This window comes from Lycorma delicatula, chromosome 11 (assembly GCF_047948215.1).
Source record: "Lycorma delicatula isolate Av1 chromosome 11, ASM4794821v1, whole genome shotgun sequence".
Taxonomy (NCBI): Eukaryota; Metazoa; Arthropoda; class Insecta; order Hemiptera; family Fulgoridae; genus Lycorma; species Lycorma delicatula.
The window spans coordinates 38,164,563-38,185,339 of NC_134465.1; the positions used below are offsets into that span (position 1 = coordinate 38,164,563).

Below are 20,777 nucleotides of genomic sequence, written 5' to 3' on the forward strand. Positions count from 1 at the left end.
AAAAAAAGGGGACCTCATATCAACACGCATATTTTGTTAATTTAATTTTTTTTTCCATTATAAGTTTATTATTTCATATTTATTTTATTTATGTGTTTTTTTTTCAATTCTTATTGATTTTGTTTAATTTTTTGAATATACAAAAATGTTAATGAATGACATTCATACTTGGAGAAGAAATTTAAATTTGATAACCGCTTTTCTTTAAATTAATTTAATTGTCATGTGAACAGTATTTGTTTTAATTGTGGCAGTGTATTTGTGAAATATGAACTAGAAAAACAGTTTTTTGTCATGGTACTTTTTTCAGAATTTTCATTTGCTGCTTTTAGCACATAAGCTATGATGAGTAATTTTCTGGCATTTATCCATCAGTTTACTGATATTTCTTGTTAACCTTGTTCACTTTTTTCTCATACAGTAATTTGAATACAGGCAAAGGTTATGGAATTGAAAAAACATGGGTTGAAATGGTTACTTTTCTGTAAGTGCTGTTCATCAGTCAATGTTGTCGTTTGTGACATAATCTTCAGCATTATAGTCATGTTAAATCGAGTCTCAATATATTGAGTTTCTGATAATCTGACGAAACAAAGATTTAAGCTGAGTTGAGTTAAAATAAACATACTTATTACCATGCAGTAACAAGTTATAATTTTGTATGTCAAAAATATCACTTACTATAAAGATTATTTTTTTAAATTAAGTACAATATATATATATATACTGCAAATGCAGTAAGAAAGAATAAATAATTCTGCTGTATGAACATGAATGATTCATATTGTAGTACTCTTTTTCCAAATCATCACTAATTAGTGATAATTCAGCTATAAATTGCGATAATTGTGATAATTCAGCAACAATTGAATACAGCTGAAATTAAATTGTTGCATAAATCCTGTATTTAGTGGCACAGAGATACGAATAATAGGTATAGTAACAAGAATTTAGGTTGTAAACCTCTGCTTATATAAAAAAATATCCTTTATTAACATAATTCTATTAACTGACAAACATTATAATCATATTATTCTTTCTTTTAACAGTGAATATAAAAACCAAACATATATTAAAAAACAATTGCGAGCAGTGAGGTGAATAAATCTGTAAAATTTTAAATATTTTACTTATCATGCCATGATAAGTACATAATTTTATGTACTTACATGATTGACATCATACATAATTTTATGTATACTGTATTTGACTCTGTTTTATACTTATTATGCTGTAGTGTTATCTGGCGTCACTTGAGGAATTTTTCTAGTTTTAATTTGATAAATGCTATTCAGTATACCTGATTTTATACTAGTGTAGGCTTGTTGTATCATCTTACTGGCAATTGATATTAAATTAGAAGCTTTCAGCAGTTTTAATGAAGATGAGATTCTTGCAGAATTCTTTCCCATAATCTTGAAGTAAGTGTTGCTACTGTAACGACTGGAAATTGCAATCCTGTAAAAATTGAATTGAAGCATGAAATTTCTTGTAACAATATAGCTTAAATTTACCTCTATTATTTGATAATAAGCCAAGGAACCCACATTAGTGAGACTATTATAATAGGCAATAAGTTTCAATTATCCTACCAGTACTGCAATGAGAGACCAGTCCAGTTTTCAGCATGTGGCACCAACAACTCTGGTTTGCAGTATTCTTCTGAAAAGCAACCTCTGTTATGTTCTCCCTTTTTTTATAAAGGAACTTTCATCGACTTCAACTCCCATTTTAAGTCCACCAGAATTAATCTCTGTTAATGATTTGACAAAAGCTAGGTTTTTACACCAGTAAATATTTATAAAATGTTTATTTTCTATTACTATAATTTTAAAGTTATATTTAGCTTTTCCATGACTTTCGAGACTAAAATCCTCTTTTGTTGTTTTATTTGTAGTACAGTAAACGGGTTTCAATAAATTGTGGTTTATTTTTTCAAATTTTCTTGTCCCTTTCAGGCTAGAAGTGTATAGTTTTATGTCTCATGAAAATAGTTAAGGTTACTTTTTAATTATGGTTACATAATTATACAAAATTTTCTTGCATATATTCCCTTCTTACCCAATCAGGTATAAAGGATTTTCTTCTCACAGTAAAATAATCATTGTGTTTTATTTTAATTGTATTGAGTTTTTATTTTGCTCTGTAATAATATTTTTTCAACATTTTCTAGGAGTTTTTAATTTTATTTGAAGCTGAAAATTAAATAATAGTATTAATGTTGAACTGTATAAATGGCCTTCATGTAACACGAGATATTAATAATATAAATCTGCTATTTATCAGTTAATGTGATTGTTATTTTATATGTTATTTACAACAAAAATATTATTATACCCAAATGAAATAACACTGTTCACCTTTTATGTCGAGGAAATATTGAAAAAAAATATTGGATGGTCAAAAAGGAGTGAGCATAAGTGGAAGAAATATAAATTGTATCAGATTTGCTAACAAAATGCTGATTGTAGCTGAAGACACCCAGACATTACAAGGAATGATAAAAGCAAGTATAGATAAAGGAATACTGAATGAAAATAAATGTGAGGAAACAAAAATTATGAAAGTGAATGAGAAGGAAGATGTGGATATGAGAGGGAAGAGTGGAAGAGATGGAAGATATGGAGGGAAGATTGTAGGAGTGATATCTAAAATATGGAGGAGAAGTTGTAACAGCAGAAGAAAAAACTGAGCAAGTAAAAAGATACAGATATCTTAGGAGTAATACAGAAGTATTAAGAGGAATAAATGAAGGTAGACAATATTGGTGACTATCAAAAGGAAGAAAGGAAACTGGATCGGGCATATAATTAGAGGAAAGGGAATAATAAAATTTCTTGAAGGCTCTGAAAAAAGAAGAGAAAGGAAGAAACTGAAGTTAATAAATGACATAAAAGGTAGTGAAGGTTATCATGAGATGAAAAGGAAAGCACAGGACAGAAACAGATGGAGACAACGGTGGTGCCATGGACCTGCTAACAGGCAGAACATCATGTGATGATGATGATGAAATGAAATAATTAATTATGGTACAGAATGCTTTTCTTATTTTATTTTTGAAAAGGGAGTAAATTATAAAAATAAATGTTTATAATAAAATTTTCAGTTTTTACAACTGTGCCAATAAATTTTCATAAAATACTCCTTACATTTTCTGTGTATTCCAAAGAAAAATTGGAAAAACTGTAGGACCAAAAAAATGTTTTTTATATGAGATGAGACACTTATAAATTATATCAAATTTATAAAAAATGTTATGAAATTTATTATTTTTTAACTCCTGTACGCATATGCATAATGTTTAAAATATACTGTTAGCTCTTGTTAACGTTCAAATTAAAATTTGAAAAAGACAATGGAAATTATTTTTCTTATTAATGTAATATAAAATATTATAAATAAGGGAATGTATTGTCACAAGTCAGAATTTTGAGTTCCTGATTTTTTAAATATTTTTAAAGTTTTGAGTTTAATCAAAAAATGTAACAAAACTAGAGTGCAGTTTTATATATATATATATATATATATATATATATATGTACTTGTGAATGTATGTTAGCATCTTTTTTGTTTAATATAATTGGAAAGAGTGAACATACAATAAAATTTGGTACAATTGCTTGTGAATATGGCACATTAATATTATTAAACTTTTTTTTTTAAATTATGTGAAAGAAAAAAATAGTTTCCTACTAATATCAGTTAGGATTAAAGTAGTCAAGAAAGTTATACTACTACATTGTTACCTTTTTTTATTTTTGTATATACTGTACTAATTTTCTTTTACATGTAATATTTATTTAAAATTTTTAAATTTAGTATGGTTTTGTTCATTTTTAATCCAATTTCAGAATGCAGAAGTAAAGAATAAGATTAATTTGTGACAATTTTTTAACTAAATTTTAGAACAAGAGTTTATATGTGTAATAAAGTTGTCTTTGAAAATAATTTAAAAAACGTTTTTATGAAATCATAACTTAAGTTTTTTAAATATAACTGTCAGTGTATATATATATATATATATATATATATATATATATATATATATATACACATATTCTGAAACATTGTGATATGTAAAGACAGCAGTAGCTTATTAACACATAACATTAAAAGGAAGATCTCTATAGTTAATTTGCAATCAGTTACTGCTCAGACTCTTGATGTTATGATATTCAAATGTATGTATTGTAATATATTTTACTGACTGACTGTTAAGTAAATTTTTGTTTGGGATTCAGTTTGCATCTGCTTACTGATTTATTTATTTACATTTAATTGATAAACTATGATGTATTCATAGTCAATATCATCAGTAACCGACTTATCTCTGTAACACTTTACGATTTAGGTAATAATCGTAAAAACCCAACGGTTAATTTTATTTAGAAAATTGTTCAGTTGTACAATTTAGGTGATTGCAGTTCATGTTATAGTATAATACTAGAGCTATTTTGTGGTCGGTTTGAGATCTATTACCAATCAAAAAAAAAAAACTTGTGATAATCTGTATTATTAAAAATATTTAATTAAAATGCTTAAAAATTATAATTCTGGAAAATATTTGATCTTAACGAATAAGCAGCTACAGTAGTTATTTATTAACTAATCAGAATATAACTGTCTATTTAAAATCAAAACTACAAATTAGTATTTTCATTTGTGATTATGTGTGTGTATAATCATGTACACGTACAGGGCTATAATTTTATCTTGATGTAGGTGAACATAATAATATAACTAATAAAAATAAAAATCTAGCCTTTTTGTAAAGAAATAATGCATTGCTAAAGAAATAAAGAAATATTAGTAAACTTTATTCTTTCATTAATAAATTTTTCAAAAGTAGTTAAAATAAGATTTCCTTATTTTTTAAACAGGTTTTTTATACTGATAATTAATAAAAATTGCTGATGGCGACTTTTAGGGAATTCAAAAAAAAAGAAATGAATTATTTGAATTTTTGAATTCAAGTGTAAATTTTGCTTCACTCTTAATAATGAAAATAATTTAAATTTTATTTCACTTAGACTCAAACTGCACTATTAGCTATTGAATAAAAATAAATATACTAATCGATCTATGGTTTACAAAATATTCATAACTTTCACAATTTTTATCACTCCAACAATTTTACATTTAATTCATGATATATTTTACCGATAAACAAAATACTCATTCCATATTTCACAGTTATATTTACATTTATTTTTTTTCTTTCAGATATATCAGAAGGCCCACAAAATACATTCAATGCATGCAATACATGCTCAATGTGCCGCAGTGGTTTCTCTTAAATGACGTAGACTAGTTAAGCAAATTACAAAGTAACAAAATTAAACTCAGTCATGACCAACTTATAAAAATTACGAAAACATTTCAGGCTAGTTCATTAATATTTCCAAAAGATATTAGGAAGTTAAAAAACTTGATGTGCTCTTAAAAGCTGATGCATGTGACAGAACGTTAATAAAGCTCAATCAACTTATTAACAATTTTACAACCCCAATTTTGTTTTACCACACAGTTTTGTTTTACCGATATATCACAGATGCCAGAGATCTTATTATGAGTGAACCTGTAAGGAATTAATAAAGAATAACAATTTTAACTGAAATGTAACACAAAACAACATTTTTCCTACTGGTCCATCTATTTTCTTTTTATATCACATCTGTTCACTGATTATTCTTTTTTCTCTTCTGGTAGCATCCATACCAATTATTAGTTTTATAAAAATTCTGAATGTAAATTATCCTTTTGTTTTCTGTGCGAGAAAATAAGTGTTGTTAAAATGAGATACTGATAAGTAATATCTTCAGGAATCATCTTGACATTAATTAACAACGGAAAAGTTCAAACTTTTCTTACATGAGTCTGTACATATTTTGAGAAGCTTATCATTATAAAAGTATCTTCTTTGCAAAAAAAAAAATATATACAAAACCAACTGTAAGTTTGCCTTTTAAATTACTAAATCTAAAGATAAGTTTTCTGCAAGTGATTATTTATTAACAAAACTATAAAAGCGATACTACAGACTTTTTATACACAAATAATTAAGGCTAACAAATTTTAGAAACATTTAAACATTTTTTTTTTTTTTTTTTTTTTTTTTTTTTTTTAAATATAATATGAAAAACTTTTAAGTTAGGAGTATAAATTAAAAAAATATTTTCAAAAATTTTGTTTGGAAATATATTTTTTCATTTATCTGCTAAAAATCTGTAGAAACTATTAGGAGTTTGCAAAGAATCTTTTGTGAGTGAATTGCAAGTTTTCTTCACACAGTTAATGAAATCCACTTCGGTCTTGTTCTTACAAGTTATTTAACCTCAAGATCTACACAAGTTTTATGAAAGTTTTCGTCTATATTTTCTTCAAAAAGGATGAAAAAACATATCTGTGAATTCTGTAGCTTACAAAATGAACATTAAGATAAGTAAATTGGTTCTAGATTTAAGAAAAATTTATTCTTTAAAAGATCCAGAAATAGCATTTAGTACTTTACAAAAAGTAATTTACCAAAGTTTGGTTTAAAATAATTTAAAAAGTAAAAAATTTTTAAAGACTCAAAACCATGATTAAAATAAGGAATTACTTCTATAAAAATTAGAAACAGTTAAATTTTAAAAAAGAATAATCTCGCCAAACCTAACGAAAATTAAGGCAAAAAATTACATTAAAATTCTTACAGAAAACTCTTTAAAGAACAAATACTTATTTTTAAATAGTACAAAACAATGGAAACTATTAAATAAGTTTCTAAATAAATACATATAAAAATATACATCCTTTGCTGCTGATGTAAATTGTCTTTATTTTCACTTTGCAAATGTTATCTCTAAATGATCCAATACAATACCACATAAAGAAAGAATTAAAGAGAAAATTAATACAAAATAAATATTTCTAGAGGCTGTACCAGAAAAAGAAATAGAAAAAAGTAAAATTATTGAAAACGGGTAAGACTTGCAACCCAGGTAATATTTCTGTAAAACTAATTAAACAATTAGAATCTTATCTATGTGAACCTTTAGCATATATCTTTAATTTATTTATAGAGCAGGGTATTTTTCTGGAACAATTTAAAAAATGCTACAATGTCCCCAGTTTATAAAAGTAACAGAAATATTTGTGATCCGAGTCTTACAGACATGTCAGACCAATCTCTTTTCTATCCACACTTGCATGTATTTTCAAAAAATGTCTGTAAGACATTTCTTTATTATTAAATATAAAATTCTTCCTGATTCTTAATTTGGCTTTAAAAAAAATACAAATACAGAAGATGCAATTTCAAAATTTATTTCTAAATTGATACTAAAACAGTTCTAGACTTACAAAAGCATTTGATACAGTAGATTTCTACATTTTAATTGATGAACTAGAGAAAATTGGCGTACAAGGAACTGCTTGGAATTTATTTAATTCCTATTTTTTTAAACAATTATTTAAGTCCTTTATTATTTTAATTTTTTAAATGTAATACTAGAGTTAAAAATAAGGTATCAAAATGGGAAAGAATAACTTGTGGGATACCTCAAGGTTACTGTTTAAGCCCATTATTTATTTAATTCAGTTATTTACTAATAATAGGTTACAAAAGTAATATATAATATAGTGCCTGCAAAGATATATACATATATATTTTTAGATATATGATATATATATATATATATATATATATATATCTTATCAACACTGCTATAGATAACAAACACTTTTGTCAACGCCAGGTAAATTTATATTATATTAATGCAGTATTGTATTTAGTGGCTAGCCACAAAAATGTATAATATGTTAAATCACTTTTAGTTTTTGAAAGGAAAGAATTTTAATTTTTTAATTATTTGACTGCATATATATATTATATATGTAAGAATATTTTAATGTGTGATTTTGAAGTTTTTTAAAAAAAATTTTTTAATTTAATTTTAATTAACTGATGATGAGAAATTCCTGGAAAGCGCTATTGGTATATAAATAAAAAAATAATAAGATAAGGTAAGAAATCTTATTTGATTCTGTACTGTGGTGGATTGTGCTGAATTTTTGTTTTTTCTTTTAATCAATTAGTACAGAGGAAGATATGGACAATAAAAAAATTGATTTTAGTATATACATACATATACACGGAGTGAGCAACATAAAACCAAACCCGTAATGTAACTGCTGCAGAATGGTAGGTTATGTTGAAATGAAATTTTATGAATGATACAGATTAATTAAATAAGAAAAAGATAAAATTTAATTTAAATGTTGCATTTACTTACCTTATTGTTACAAAATGACCACCTTGAGCATTACTCACTTTTGTGCTCAACTGATCACATTGAAAGTTGTCTGACGCAAAATGTTGTTGTCAACTGCGTTGATTTCTCATTGAATGTTTACCTTCAGTTCATTAATATTGTGGAGAATAGATGTATAAACTCTGTCCTTTAAGTAGTCCCAAAGGAAAAAATCACAAGTAGACAACTCCGGGGAACATGGAGGCCACCATTCTCTGCTGACAGCTCATTCATTTGTGAAAGCTGCATGAACGCAATTCAGTGAAACATTTAATGTGTGACATGTTGCTCCATCTTGTTGGAAGAAGCTGTATTCTTTTTCATTATCAATTAATTGCACATAGAATTCTTCAAGAATTGTGAGGTAAACTTGTGTATTGACAGTCCAGTCAAAAAATATCGGTCCCACTATATGATTAACAGAAACAACATACCAAACACCAATTTTCTCATTGTGAAGTGGACGCTTGAATATTTCATGAGGATTCCTTGGCATCCAATACCTGGTGTTCTGCGAATTAACACGGCTGAAAAATGAAAACATACCTCGTCTGATATGAAATATGACATCCGGTCTATCTGTCCACCAACACTGTTTTCAAGAAGCCAGTTGCAATAATCAAGTCGTTTCAATTTGTCTGTCTCCTCCAGTTGTTGCACAGTTGTAATGCGGTATGGTTTCAATTTTAATTCATGAAGAATTTTACAACAAGATGTATATTTAACACCAGATTGTTGAGATAACTTGTGTAGTGATTTTTTTTGGACTGGCAGTAATTCTCATTTTAAAGTCAAATAGTATTAACAATATTTCAATATTTAATATTAACAGAAGGTTGCTTATTTCGTTTTGCATTTGAAACCAAACCTGTTGTATGCCATTTTTTAACTAAATTGTGTATGCTACTCTTCACTGGGATACAAGCATTTGGAAATTTTTCTACGAATACTTAACGTGATTCTTCAAACAATCCAGAACAAATATAGGCTTAAACTATAGCTATCCTCTCCTGGACTGAATAAGGCATTTTACACAAACACAACTGCACTCACTATACTGCACGGCAACAAAATGTATATTGCACTGACATGTAACCACCTGACAAATGGCAGCAATAATCAGTATTAAATATACATCCACTAGTTGTGCTAGTTGTGAGAGAGTCTTTTAGTGTTGGGTAGTGGTTTCATTATGGGTTCTGTTTTATGTTGCTCACGCTGTGTGTGTGTGTATATATATATATATATATATATGTAATATTTGTTTGCACCCTGCATATAACAAAAACTAATTACAAATTAGATAATTTTTATTCATACACTATGCTCAATTAGTAGTATATGCTGCAATATCTACTTTTAAATAACACTGATTATATAAATTCTTCAATCTTCACAGCTGTAATACAATTGTAATTTTATTTTAAAGTTTTTTGTTGAAATATTTTTTAAACTTTCAGGAAGCTTGTTAACATATTTATAAGCAATAAATCTGTAATTATTTTTTATCAATTTCTTTTTTAACTTTGGGTAATTGTAAATTTTTATTTCTATTAGGTTGATATTTCTTTAAAAAAAGTGCTTTCAATTCATTATAATGATGAGTAATAGATTCTAAAACATATTTTTCTCTCAAGTTATTATTTAAGTCACTTTTAAAGATTATTTTTTAATCACTTTTTCATGTATTATTGCAAGGTCATAAATTGCTCTATGATAATTTTTTAATATTTACATAAATGGCAATACAAATTTAAATGGAAAACTTATATCATTTGCAAAGGATATAGCCTTAATTGTTAAAGCAAAAGACATATTTTCCAAAAATAATGTGATCAAAATACTATTGAAAACTGGTTACAAGCAAATAACCTCTCATTAAATATTAGTAAAACAGAATACGTACATTTTTCTGTATATTATAATGACAGAAAATGTTTAAACTATAATACGACTGATTTGATTAACAAATGTACCTGCTCAACAATTAAGTTTGTAGAATCCTAAAAATATTTAGGATGTATTATAGATAAAAATTAAAATTTTAAGTTACTATTGATAAGTTAATTACAAACATAAAATCACAAAAAATCTTTAAAAGTAGCAAAAGAGGATATGTTTAAAAAAATCAATATATCCCAGTTTTACAATCTTATCTGTTGTACAATATTAAAATATGGAGGGAAACAGATGTATCACAATTGTTAGAATCACATGAAAATATTGAAACCACAATTAACATAGAAGAGTATCTGTTCATAAGAAAAGAGATAGACTTATAGGCCACATATTAAGGCATCTTGGAATAGTCGCTTTAATATTGGAGGGACAGGTAGAAGGAAAAAATTGTGTAGGCAGGCAACGTTTGGAATGTAAAACAAATTGTTACGGATGTAGGATGTACAGGGTATACTGAAATGAAACGATTAGCACTAGATAGGGAATCTTGGAGAGCTGCATCAAACCAGTCAAATGACTGAAGACAAAAAAAGCTACATTTATACTAGCATACAAGAACTCAAATCAAGAGAAGATAAATTTTTTTTAGAGAAACACAGTTTTAAATTACATAATGATGTAGATACGCCTAATAATAAAATAAATGTCTTTAATACTCTAAATCAAGCAAAGAAACAGATTACACATAAAAAGAAAACAGATTTGGAAATATGATTACACTAAATCTCATTAAAATTTGCACACACTGCAGAATAACAGTTTTAATTAATGCAGACAATTTTTCTCTTATCCAGATAGCTGGACTGATAAATTTTCACAAGGACTAAATAAACTTGATAAAGCTTAAACAAAGGTATAAACTTCCAGCGAAATTATAGATTTACCCAGTAATAAAATGAAATGCAGCATAAAACTTATAGCAACAAGTATAAATAGAAAAATACATAAATGCTTAAAGAAAGAAAAGATAAATTTGCAAATAAATCTTAGTTAATAACTGCACATTTGCGAGTATTTTCTGTTGGATTTTCTATAATAACTGGATCATAATTGTATAAAAAAAACAATTACTGGCTGCTACCTATATAGAGATTTCTTTTATTTTTCTGAACAATAGTAGATAATGGTGCAGCACTGTTTACTTATACACAATGGCCAGCTAATTTATACTTAGAAAAAGAAACGCGCAAAAATTGTTGCAAAATCCACAAAATGTTTTTTTAACCATTAATTTTTTTTCAATCTTTTAATTCACATTCTGCAAAAGAATTAAATTATAACTGTAATTTAATTGCAAAATGATTCTGTTTACAGTTTATTTTCCAATTTAAACTCTTTCGTACATTTAATATTTCCAACATCTGTAATAAGATCTTTGATAATTCTTTCAAAAATTTATTTAAAATATCTTGTGAGGTAACTTCTTATACTTCCATTCTAGTTAAATCTTTAATTAAAAGTTCTTATTTGTTTGTTTTGACATTCATTTTTACTAAAATATAATTAATATTTAAGAAATCATAGTGGAAAAATATGTACAGACTACAATTAATTCCCTAATTGTGTATATTTAAAATTCTTGGAGAAAAAACCTTTTCGAATTAAAAGACAATTTATTCAAATTTCTTAACTAAAAATCTATTAAAAAAGTTGTAGAAGGTATGAGAATGGATTTCTTTTACCTATTTTAATGAGATCAATTTCATATAAATCTGTAAGTTCATAAATTATATTTTGTTTCTTAATTTTACAAGATAATTATACTTTTTTTTTGAAGATAAATTTTTTACATTGTTATATATTGTTATATTGAAGATATTTATATCATTCTTTGGATAAAGTTTTAGATTTTCATTCTATGGACTCGGTTTTAATTTTTTTGTTCTTTTGATAATTTAATTTTTTACCTTATTACATAAAAAATCATGATTCATTTTGTAATTCTTTGGATAAAATAATGCCATAATAGAATTTTCTTTTGAGAATTTTTTGAGAATTTTAATTTTATATTTTTTATCCAATTCATACAATTCTTGCTGTTTTTTTCTTGTATAACAACGTTAATGTTGTAGATTTTATTTTTCATGTGATTTTTTTTCTTAGTAACCCAACCCGCAATGTAGTTTTTCAGTCAAAACTGTAAGATCTTTAAAAATTAAATTATTTAAAATTTTCTCATCACTTTTAAACTGATCAAAATTTTTTTTCCAGGTGCTTCTCTTGGAAAAGCTTTTAAATTTTTGATTCAACACTTTTTTATTAATATAACTATTATTTTTAAGAAACAATTTTTACTTTTAAATCTTTGAAAAACTTTTAAGCTAATTTTCTGTTTTGAGTTAATTCTCTCTTTAAGGTCAATAATTATGAGTTAATTTTCTCTATAATGTCAATTATGATAAAGGGAAGTCAGATTTTGATGCTGTACCATAACGTGTAAAACACATCTATTCAATGGCCATATATGGGAAACATAAAGATATGTTAAACATGTTAAACAAATATATCAAATACTGTACTTATTGCATTGTACTTTGTTGTACCATTTATAAATTGTATGTTTTTGTATTTATGTGTAAGAATGAATGTAAATATTTATTTACCTGTAAAAATAATTTTAATTTGTTTTGGGCCATTTATTGTGTTCAATATCATTATTTACATTTTGTATTATACTTGTATGTATATGTGTATATATATATATATATATATATACACACACACACACACACACACACACAATTTTTAATATTAAACTTGTAATAAAACAATTATTTTTTCTATTTTTAAAAATTCCTTTTAACTTAATTTTTTTTGTTTATGTATGAATTATTTTATTCTTTTACCTTGAGTTACTACTAAAGATAATTTGTTATTAACACCTATAAAATTGACAAAAAAATCCCTGTCATTACAGATTCACAATGCAGCTAATTCTTTTTTACTTTTATATTATTTATCTCTAATTTATTTTTATTAACTTTGAAAAAGTTGAAAGGTTAAATTGAACTGTTTGTTAAAAATAATCAATATAGCTCTTAGGCAGGGAAATATGTTTAAAAGACTTCACTAAATGTAAATATAAAATTAAAATAAAGAAGACTTTAAAAATTAAAGTTGTTTTTTGTAATATGAATACAAAAAAGAGTATCAGGGTTTTAATTTGTTATAGTATCTCTTGGATGAGGTCCACAGCGTTGATTTAATACTAAAATCAAAGTGCTAAAAGGAAAGTTTTAGTTGCATGCATGACCATAAATTCATTCTCTACCTTTTCGCTTGACAGCACCACTAGCAAATATGGTGACTGGTGAACAAAAAAAAAACCTTTAGTATTTTACCTTTTTTTAAAAGTGAATCTGTTAGTTTCAGACCAGTTATAGTTTGCCGACTTTCGTGGCATGAGTGGTAGCATCTCAGCCTTTCATCCAGTAGTCCCAAGTTCAAATCCCAGTCAGGCATGGCATTTTCACACGTTACATTGTCATTCATCTCATCCTCTGAAGCAATACCTAGCGCTGATCCTGGAGGTAAAAAAAAATAGAAATTTAATCGTGATCCTCCAAATGACAATAACATTTGTCAATGGCAAACCAGATGTCTATGTAAAGAGAAGAGTACAGGATAACCAAAGTTGTCTGAAGAAAATGTTGAACATATCAGGAAGCTTTTCCTGCATAGTCCTAAAAAGTCTGTTAGGAAGGTTGGCCACAAACCTTTAATTTCTGAACCCATCTATTTGAACAGTTTGTTTGTGATTTAAATTGTCACAGAATGCTCAAACTGTTATCACAATGTTGTTTTTCTGTGTTTTTAGTCAAATGTATCAAGTTGTGCCCTTTGTTGTTCATTAGAAGATCATTTCTTCCTTGCATCTCATCTTTAAAGAGAATGTTTACTTTAACTCCACTGCACAAGCTATGTTTTTTACAATTTTGGACAAAAAGTAAGTTAAAATAAGTTTTCAGCCAGCTTTATTAAAAAAAAAAAACTCATTCAAAAATGTATTGAGGTATAAAGTATTCTCTTCATTTATAAAGTAAGAACAGGCTGATGCTCGTATTATTAAATAAATAATTATCATGATAATATGGCTATGTCCAGGATGCATTCATTTTATTTTTTTAATAAATAAATAAAACAATTCTGGATTTATAGAATTCATTTATTTAAAGATTACAAAATTTTTTGCAAAATGATTAACATCAATTAGATGTTAAGCGTCATTAATGATATTTTGGTTTACGATGTTTTATACATAATCTTGCTCTTAATAAGACAACTCCTGTTGGATTAACTCGTACCTGTATAGAATCATTCACTTTTAACTTAAATGATGGTGTTGATTTATCAAAAACATCCTGAAATCATAATCACAAACCTAATAAATCTTAATTAATAATATTCTATATGTATAAATTCTTAGTGACTACTGTATTATTTGTAATAGATAATAATACTGTAATAGGTATAATTATCTATTACATATTAGACTACAGTAAATTGTTTGTATAGCAGTAGAATGTAAAGTTTGTCTACTATAAAAAAATTATTAGAGTAAAAATTGAAGACTGATGTATGTGTTTAAAAAAATTCCCATTATAATGAATGTGATTTTGAGTACAGTTACGCAGAAAGCGTTTGAATTATCAAACTGTGAATACAGAGGATATATACAGAATGTACACACAGCATCTGTAAACAATAAGAATTTGTTTAACATTTTGTAATCTATTACTTCTGTTGATATAAATTTATTGCACAGCACCTACCAAATAGAATCGAGTCCTTAAATGTATATACATAAGTTGCCATAACCTTACGGTTGTGGTTGTCCTAACATAAGATCCGGGTCGCTAGTGAAATTGAAATAGTGGGTCTCAAAAATAACAAGCATCTAATGATAGTAAGGTGATTAGCATTTCAAAACCAAAAAAATGCAGGTGATATTTAGCCCCACAAGGCCTGCATTTATTAACCTCCTTTATTCACAGACATCATCATTACTCAGATAAAACAGCTGTTATTATCACCTCTTATAATACAACTAGGTGCTTTTCATGCATTGTAACTGTAAGAAGATTGAAAAAAAAAATGGTGAAAAGCAAAAACATAATAATGATCCTTAATTATTTTCCTTTCGGTATAGAAACAATGAATTATAAGCATCTAAATACTTCTAATAAAAGATATTCATAAAAAAATACTATTAAAAATATGGCAATGCTTTATTTTTAATATATATTTTTTTATAAAACAATTTGATATAACATTTTTTTTACATAAGAGTATTGAATATTTTATTTTAGTTTTTATACTTATTCACCTAATATGCACTCAGTTATTATGTGTAAATTTATAGGTAATTAAAGAAAAATAAAATGAAAAAATAAAGAAATTTTACCTTTGTTAACACACAAGCATAAAACATGCAGCCTAAAAATACATTCAATGAAATTTTTAAAGTAAGTCTGTTAATTAATTCACAAAACAGTAGCAAAGTTCTGTACTGGCAGGCCTATTTACCAAACTTTGCAAAGTTATTTTAATTCACTTTGGTCATTTTTTATAGAAACATAAGCTGCTGTATTATCCGCCATTATAAAGCCAACTTATTGAATTATTATTTAAAAATAATTCAGTAAATACAACAACCATAAAAGTACGTAACAGGAAGAAAATATTGTGGGATTGTGATATGATCAAAACTCCTGTCACTAAAATCTAAGTTTATTTTATTCTTCAACAGAAATAAATTGTTTCAAAAGTAAGTTTGTAGACCCCATGTACTACTGTCATCAGCGCATAAATTCTCATTGTCCAGTAAATCAGCTTAAATGCATTCAGAACAAATACACAGTTAGCACCATCATTGTTAGCACCATCACTATTTTTCCTGATGTCCAGAAAATCTGAATTTTAAATCCACTATAATAAATTTGTTTTATAAAAGGAAAAGTCATTAAAGTTCTTTTAGTAATTTATCACATATCATTATGAATAATAATAAATGAAATAATACAATTCAATACCATCAACAAGAAGACAACTTAATACAATGAATTTCTTTCTGAACACAACAGAAGATTAGATTAGATGTAAGTGTCTGGTCATTCTTCTGAAGAACACAGGAGTAATGATTCTGGTCACAGATGAAAGAATTCTTTCTGCATATTTTAATGAAAAAAATTTGAAATAAAATAAACAAGAGGCAGGATTTCGTAGAATTTTTTGAAAAATAACTTTTTGCCACCCCCAATCTTAGCAAAATTTGTTTTTCTTGGCCATTTTTAAATATTTTGCAAAAGTATTCTTTTAAAACTTTGCATTTCAAATTTAATTGAGATATCTCATCTAAAATCTGAAAAAAGTGACCTTAAAAATTAAAAAAAAGCTTTTTTTTTTAATTAACTTTAACACTATGAATAAATGAAATGTCTACGTCAGTAAAAAACAGACGAATACGCAGGAATGTTTAAAGTTTTCTTTTCTTCAGAATGAGTTTGTCTTCATCTAACATCAATTTGTTTGCTTCAGAAATTCTAGCAGCATCTGACTTCTTTAGTGTAAATATTATGTTCTTTCCTGGTTTTCAGCCGATCTTACACGTAAACATAATTTTTGCTCATCCTGATCCCACAGGGAAAGACACCCACCATATGACAGTTGTCACCATGCCACCCCCTCTGAACCCCCCTTATGGGCTTATGAGCAAAAGGCATCTCTCAGCCTTGTTCTTGCCTTGGTCAGGATGATACCGATGTGAATACCACATGTGAAATTCCCATTGGTGTACTACTTTCCCTAAAAAACAACAAAATTAATTAACATTAAATTAAAAATAAAATGCATCTTACATTAGTTTCAAAGAAGACGGAGTAAATAAAGTAAGGAAGAAACTGAAATCCACAACCTACCTGAACATAAAAGAGGTGAGTTCAACTCAAATTACAATAAAATAAACCAACAACAAAAACACAACAAACAAAAGAAGAATGCGGGAAAGCCCAGGTAGCACCTTAAATGCCCTCAGCAATCCTTTCTTTTGCCAAATAGTGTATGAAATTCTCAACTATTATTCATTCGGCCAGTTTCTGCCAATTGACACGGAGATCCTGTGCCAACCTGATAATTTCAAGCCAACAGATAGCCTCTGTGCGTATCAATTCATACTTTGAAGAAACTTACTGATCATGACTTACATTGTCCAATTTTCCACATTACAGACACATTCCTGAGTCCACCAGACCAAATTTATGCAGCCTGTTCCGGAAATCACCATGTCCAGAAAGATATTGAATCATGTACTTATTCTGGTGTACCCAAGAGGTGCCCTGCAAACAACATCAGGAAAAAGACCATGCGTATCATCCGTCCTCTGCCTCATCACATCTGGCCTGCCACAAAGTATTACCATGTTGTTCAATTTCCCGGACTTTGTCAAAGTTAATTCACCTAACCTCTTGGTGACATAATACTGTGCTGCTCTGACACAATCAAGTCTATCGGTTTCGTGCCCACACTCACCAAGATCGCCTCCCATGAAATTGTAGGTAGCCACCCACTACCATTAAAAATATAAGCCCTCAACAATGTGTCCCAATAGCTTTTAAATTTTAGCCTATCTGCCCAAACAGGCGAAGTGACCAAAATGATCATCAAAATTACAATCGGATTTCACTCTTAACTCTTTCATTTGGACATTTTACCTTTTCTATATTTCTTTTCTAATAACTAATAAGTACTTTTTTTTTACAGTGGTCATTATAATAAATAAAAGGATTCTTTAAGCTCATACAAAAGTCCTTCAACTGTATTATAATTATATTTACACCACAAAGCTTCTGATTGGGTAGACCCAATGGCTCAGGTCTTTGTCAAATACGTAAAAAAGAAATCCTTTCCACATTTCTTTAATATTCTTGACATTACCTATGTTCCTGGTTATGGCTAAATCATAACAAGTTTGAATCTTTTCAATTGAAGAATGTACGTAAACCTGAAGATTTACCATCATTTAATTTGATATACATTTTTAAAATTTCAAAGTGGTGTCCTCTTTTTTTCTATGTTACTATATTATATTCTAGTTTTCTGATGACCACACCATTCCTAAAATAATTTTTACTGATCACACTCTCAGAGGCCTTGAAGTCTCCATTTTTAAGGTACTTGATGAATATATGGAAAATTATATTATGGAGTCGAATGTTAAAAATACTTCAAGAGTCCTGGAGATCTCTATTGCTCAACTTGAATCTAAAAAAATGTTTGCCTCACAAAAAATTAAACAATGGTTTTTATTTTTCTCTGGCCATCTGCAGTAGTCTGATCAAACTCCAATATCAACCACTTTGCCTGTATTCACTGAAAAGGCAGAATCAATGTTATATCGTTTGAATATACAGTAGTTGTACAGATATGATTCGACAGCAGTCTATTAACTTTATTATTTAATTTTGTCTATAAAACTGTTTCAGCTTTAGATTTTAAAAGCTCACACACACATGATGTCATGTTCATTGTTCTTCCTCACCAGTTCCTTGAGTGATGCGCGTATCCTATTTTTCAACAAATATTTTCCTAAATGTTTACAATTTCTTCTTTTTTTTTTGACTTTTCCATCACATACATACATAAATAAATATGATAATTTTATTAAAGAGAAGAAATGTAAATGTACAAGTAAAGTACATAATTAAGAATTCAGGATGTAACAGTATGCTGAAATTAAAAGATTATAATATAGCAGACAGAAATGGACAAGCACATCAATTCAGACACATGATTGATGGTAGAAAAAGTTTTAATTAATACCATTAGTGGTTCTTAAGACCCAAACATAGATCGTAGCATAGATAAGTTTATTTTTAACAAAGTAATTTAGTAATTTTGTGATGCAGATAAGCTGAAATAATATTACATTCTACAAGTATATGGCACATACCTTTATGAAATATCCATTTGGGTAATACAATCCAAGATCTGAAAGGGAAACGCTGAACGGGAACGGTGTTCCATCAGTTCTGTAGCTAACAAATGCAATAGCATAAGAAAAATAAGTTTCTGAGACCGGTGTAATCGGTCTTGTCCATATTTCTATATTTTTATTCTGAAACAATAAAAAAAGAATAATAAACAACTAAAATTAAATTTTACTGTAAAACTAAAAAAAGAATTTTAAATAAAATATTTAATAAGCTGCAGCACCTTCATACACAAGAGTTTCAACTGTAAAGTGGAATTCTCATGCTCTAAAACTACTGTTATCATGAAGTAAAGATGAATTATTTACCAAATACTTTGCAAGTTTGAACTCTTTTAACCGGTATCAGGTAATTATTACAATATGATCAACATCTGTGAACAAGAGGTGAGAGATTATGCGAGTCAATTTTTATTATAAAAGATGAAGTCATTCCAACACAAGACTTACAGAAAAATTAAAAATCAGTTTGGAGATGATGACTCTCTCGGCTAAAAGAGTATGAATACTGTAATCATTCAGAGAGGGTCAGATGAGAGTTGAAAATGAACTGCAACCTCGTTTAAAATTTTTAATTAAATTAAATATCATTTTAGTGAAAGTTTTTCTATTTGACGAACAATAAAATAGAAAACTTTCTTCTTGTCAACTATTAAGTGGTCTTAAATGTTTTTAAGTTACTTTCTGCATTAAGTGTATATATCTGATAACAATTAAATTTATTAAAAAAGAAGTAGGAATTTTTTTTTAGTGTTTTGTGATTATTATTTTTTATTTTTTTATTAGTTCATTTATTAACGTTTTATGGTTTTTCAATTTTTTTTTTATATTTCAGTTACATATGTAATATTTTTATCTTTGGTAATTACTCTGTATCAGCTGATAATAATGACTGTTTAACAATACGGTTAGTTTTTATTTTTAAACAGTTTTCGAGTGGTTTTTTTTAATATCAATTAATTGTAAACAGTTATTCAGTTCTATAAGAATTATTATAAGAAAAATAATTACTGTGACTTGAAATGTTTTTAAAACAGGTGCTTAAACGACATAAACATTTTCATCATATATTCTGTCACATCATCCATCAGCTCACTTTGAAGTTTTAGAGAGTAATGTTGAAACTATAAAAAAATTATATATATAATTTTTGGATATATATATAATTAAATTAATTAATTATAATTAAATTACAATTAAATTAATTAAATTACAACTACATTGAATTACAAAATAAATTCATCAATTCCAATAGTACAACAAGAAGTAAATATATTTCAATGTCGATAATAAATAAGACTATTAGCTTCAAAAGCAGTTATATCAAAGCTATAAAAATATTTAATGTACTGCCAAATGATCTCAAAAGATTAGTAGGAAATAAGTGTACCATAAGCAGAAAACTTAAAGAATGGATTAGAATGAAATATATAAGTTTTATATTTTGTTAAATACTCAACAGGGCACTTTAACATGTTAAAGTACCCTAGTTGAATTTTTTGAATTCTATGCTTAAAAGGGTAATATATGGTTATTAC

The 20,777-nt window shown here is 27.1% G+C and overlaps 1 protein-coding gene across 7 annotated transcripts in view; it reads right to left on the reverse strand.

Moving 5' to 3' along the window:
- Positions 1–1,100: 1,100 nt before the first annotated feature.
- The window catches only part of LOC142332262 (alpha-N-acetylgalactosaminidase-like), an 84,265-nt gene continuing 64,588 nt past the window's right edge, over positions 1,101–20,777 (reverse strand). For 4 of the 7 annotated variants that reach the window (XM_075378583.1, XM_075378582.1, XM_075378584.1 and 1 more), the window contains exons 9-10: positions 19,201–19,365; positions 14,398–14,614 (exon numbers count right to left, since the gene is read on the reverse strand). In XM_075378583.1, the coding sequence (XP_075234698.1) occupies positions 14,480–14,614; positions 19,201–19,365 (300 nt within the window). In that variant the 3' untranslated portion in view covers positions 14,398–14,479. Of the gene's footprint in view, positions 1,459–13,594; positions 13,778–14,397; positions 14,635–19,200; positions 19,366–20,777 lie in introns of those variants that run through there. The other 3 variants (XR_012758238.1, XM_075378586.1, XR_012758239.1) reach the window with 3 other exon arrangements.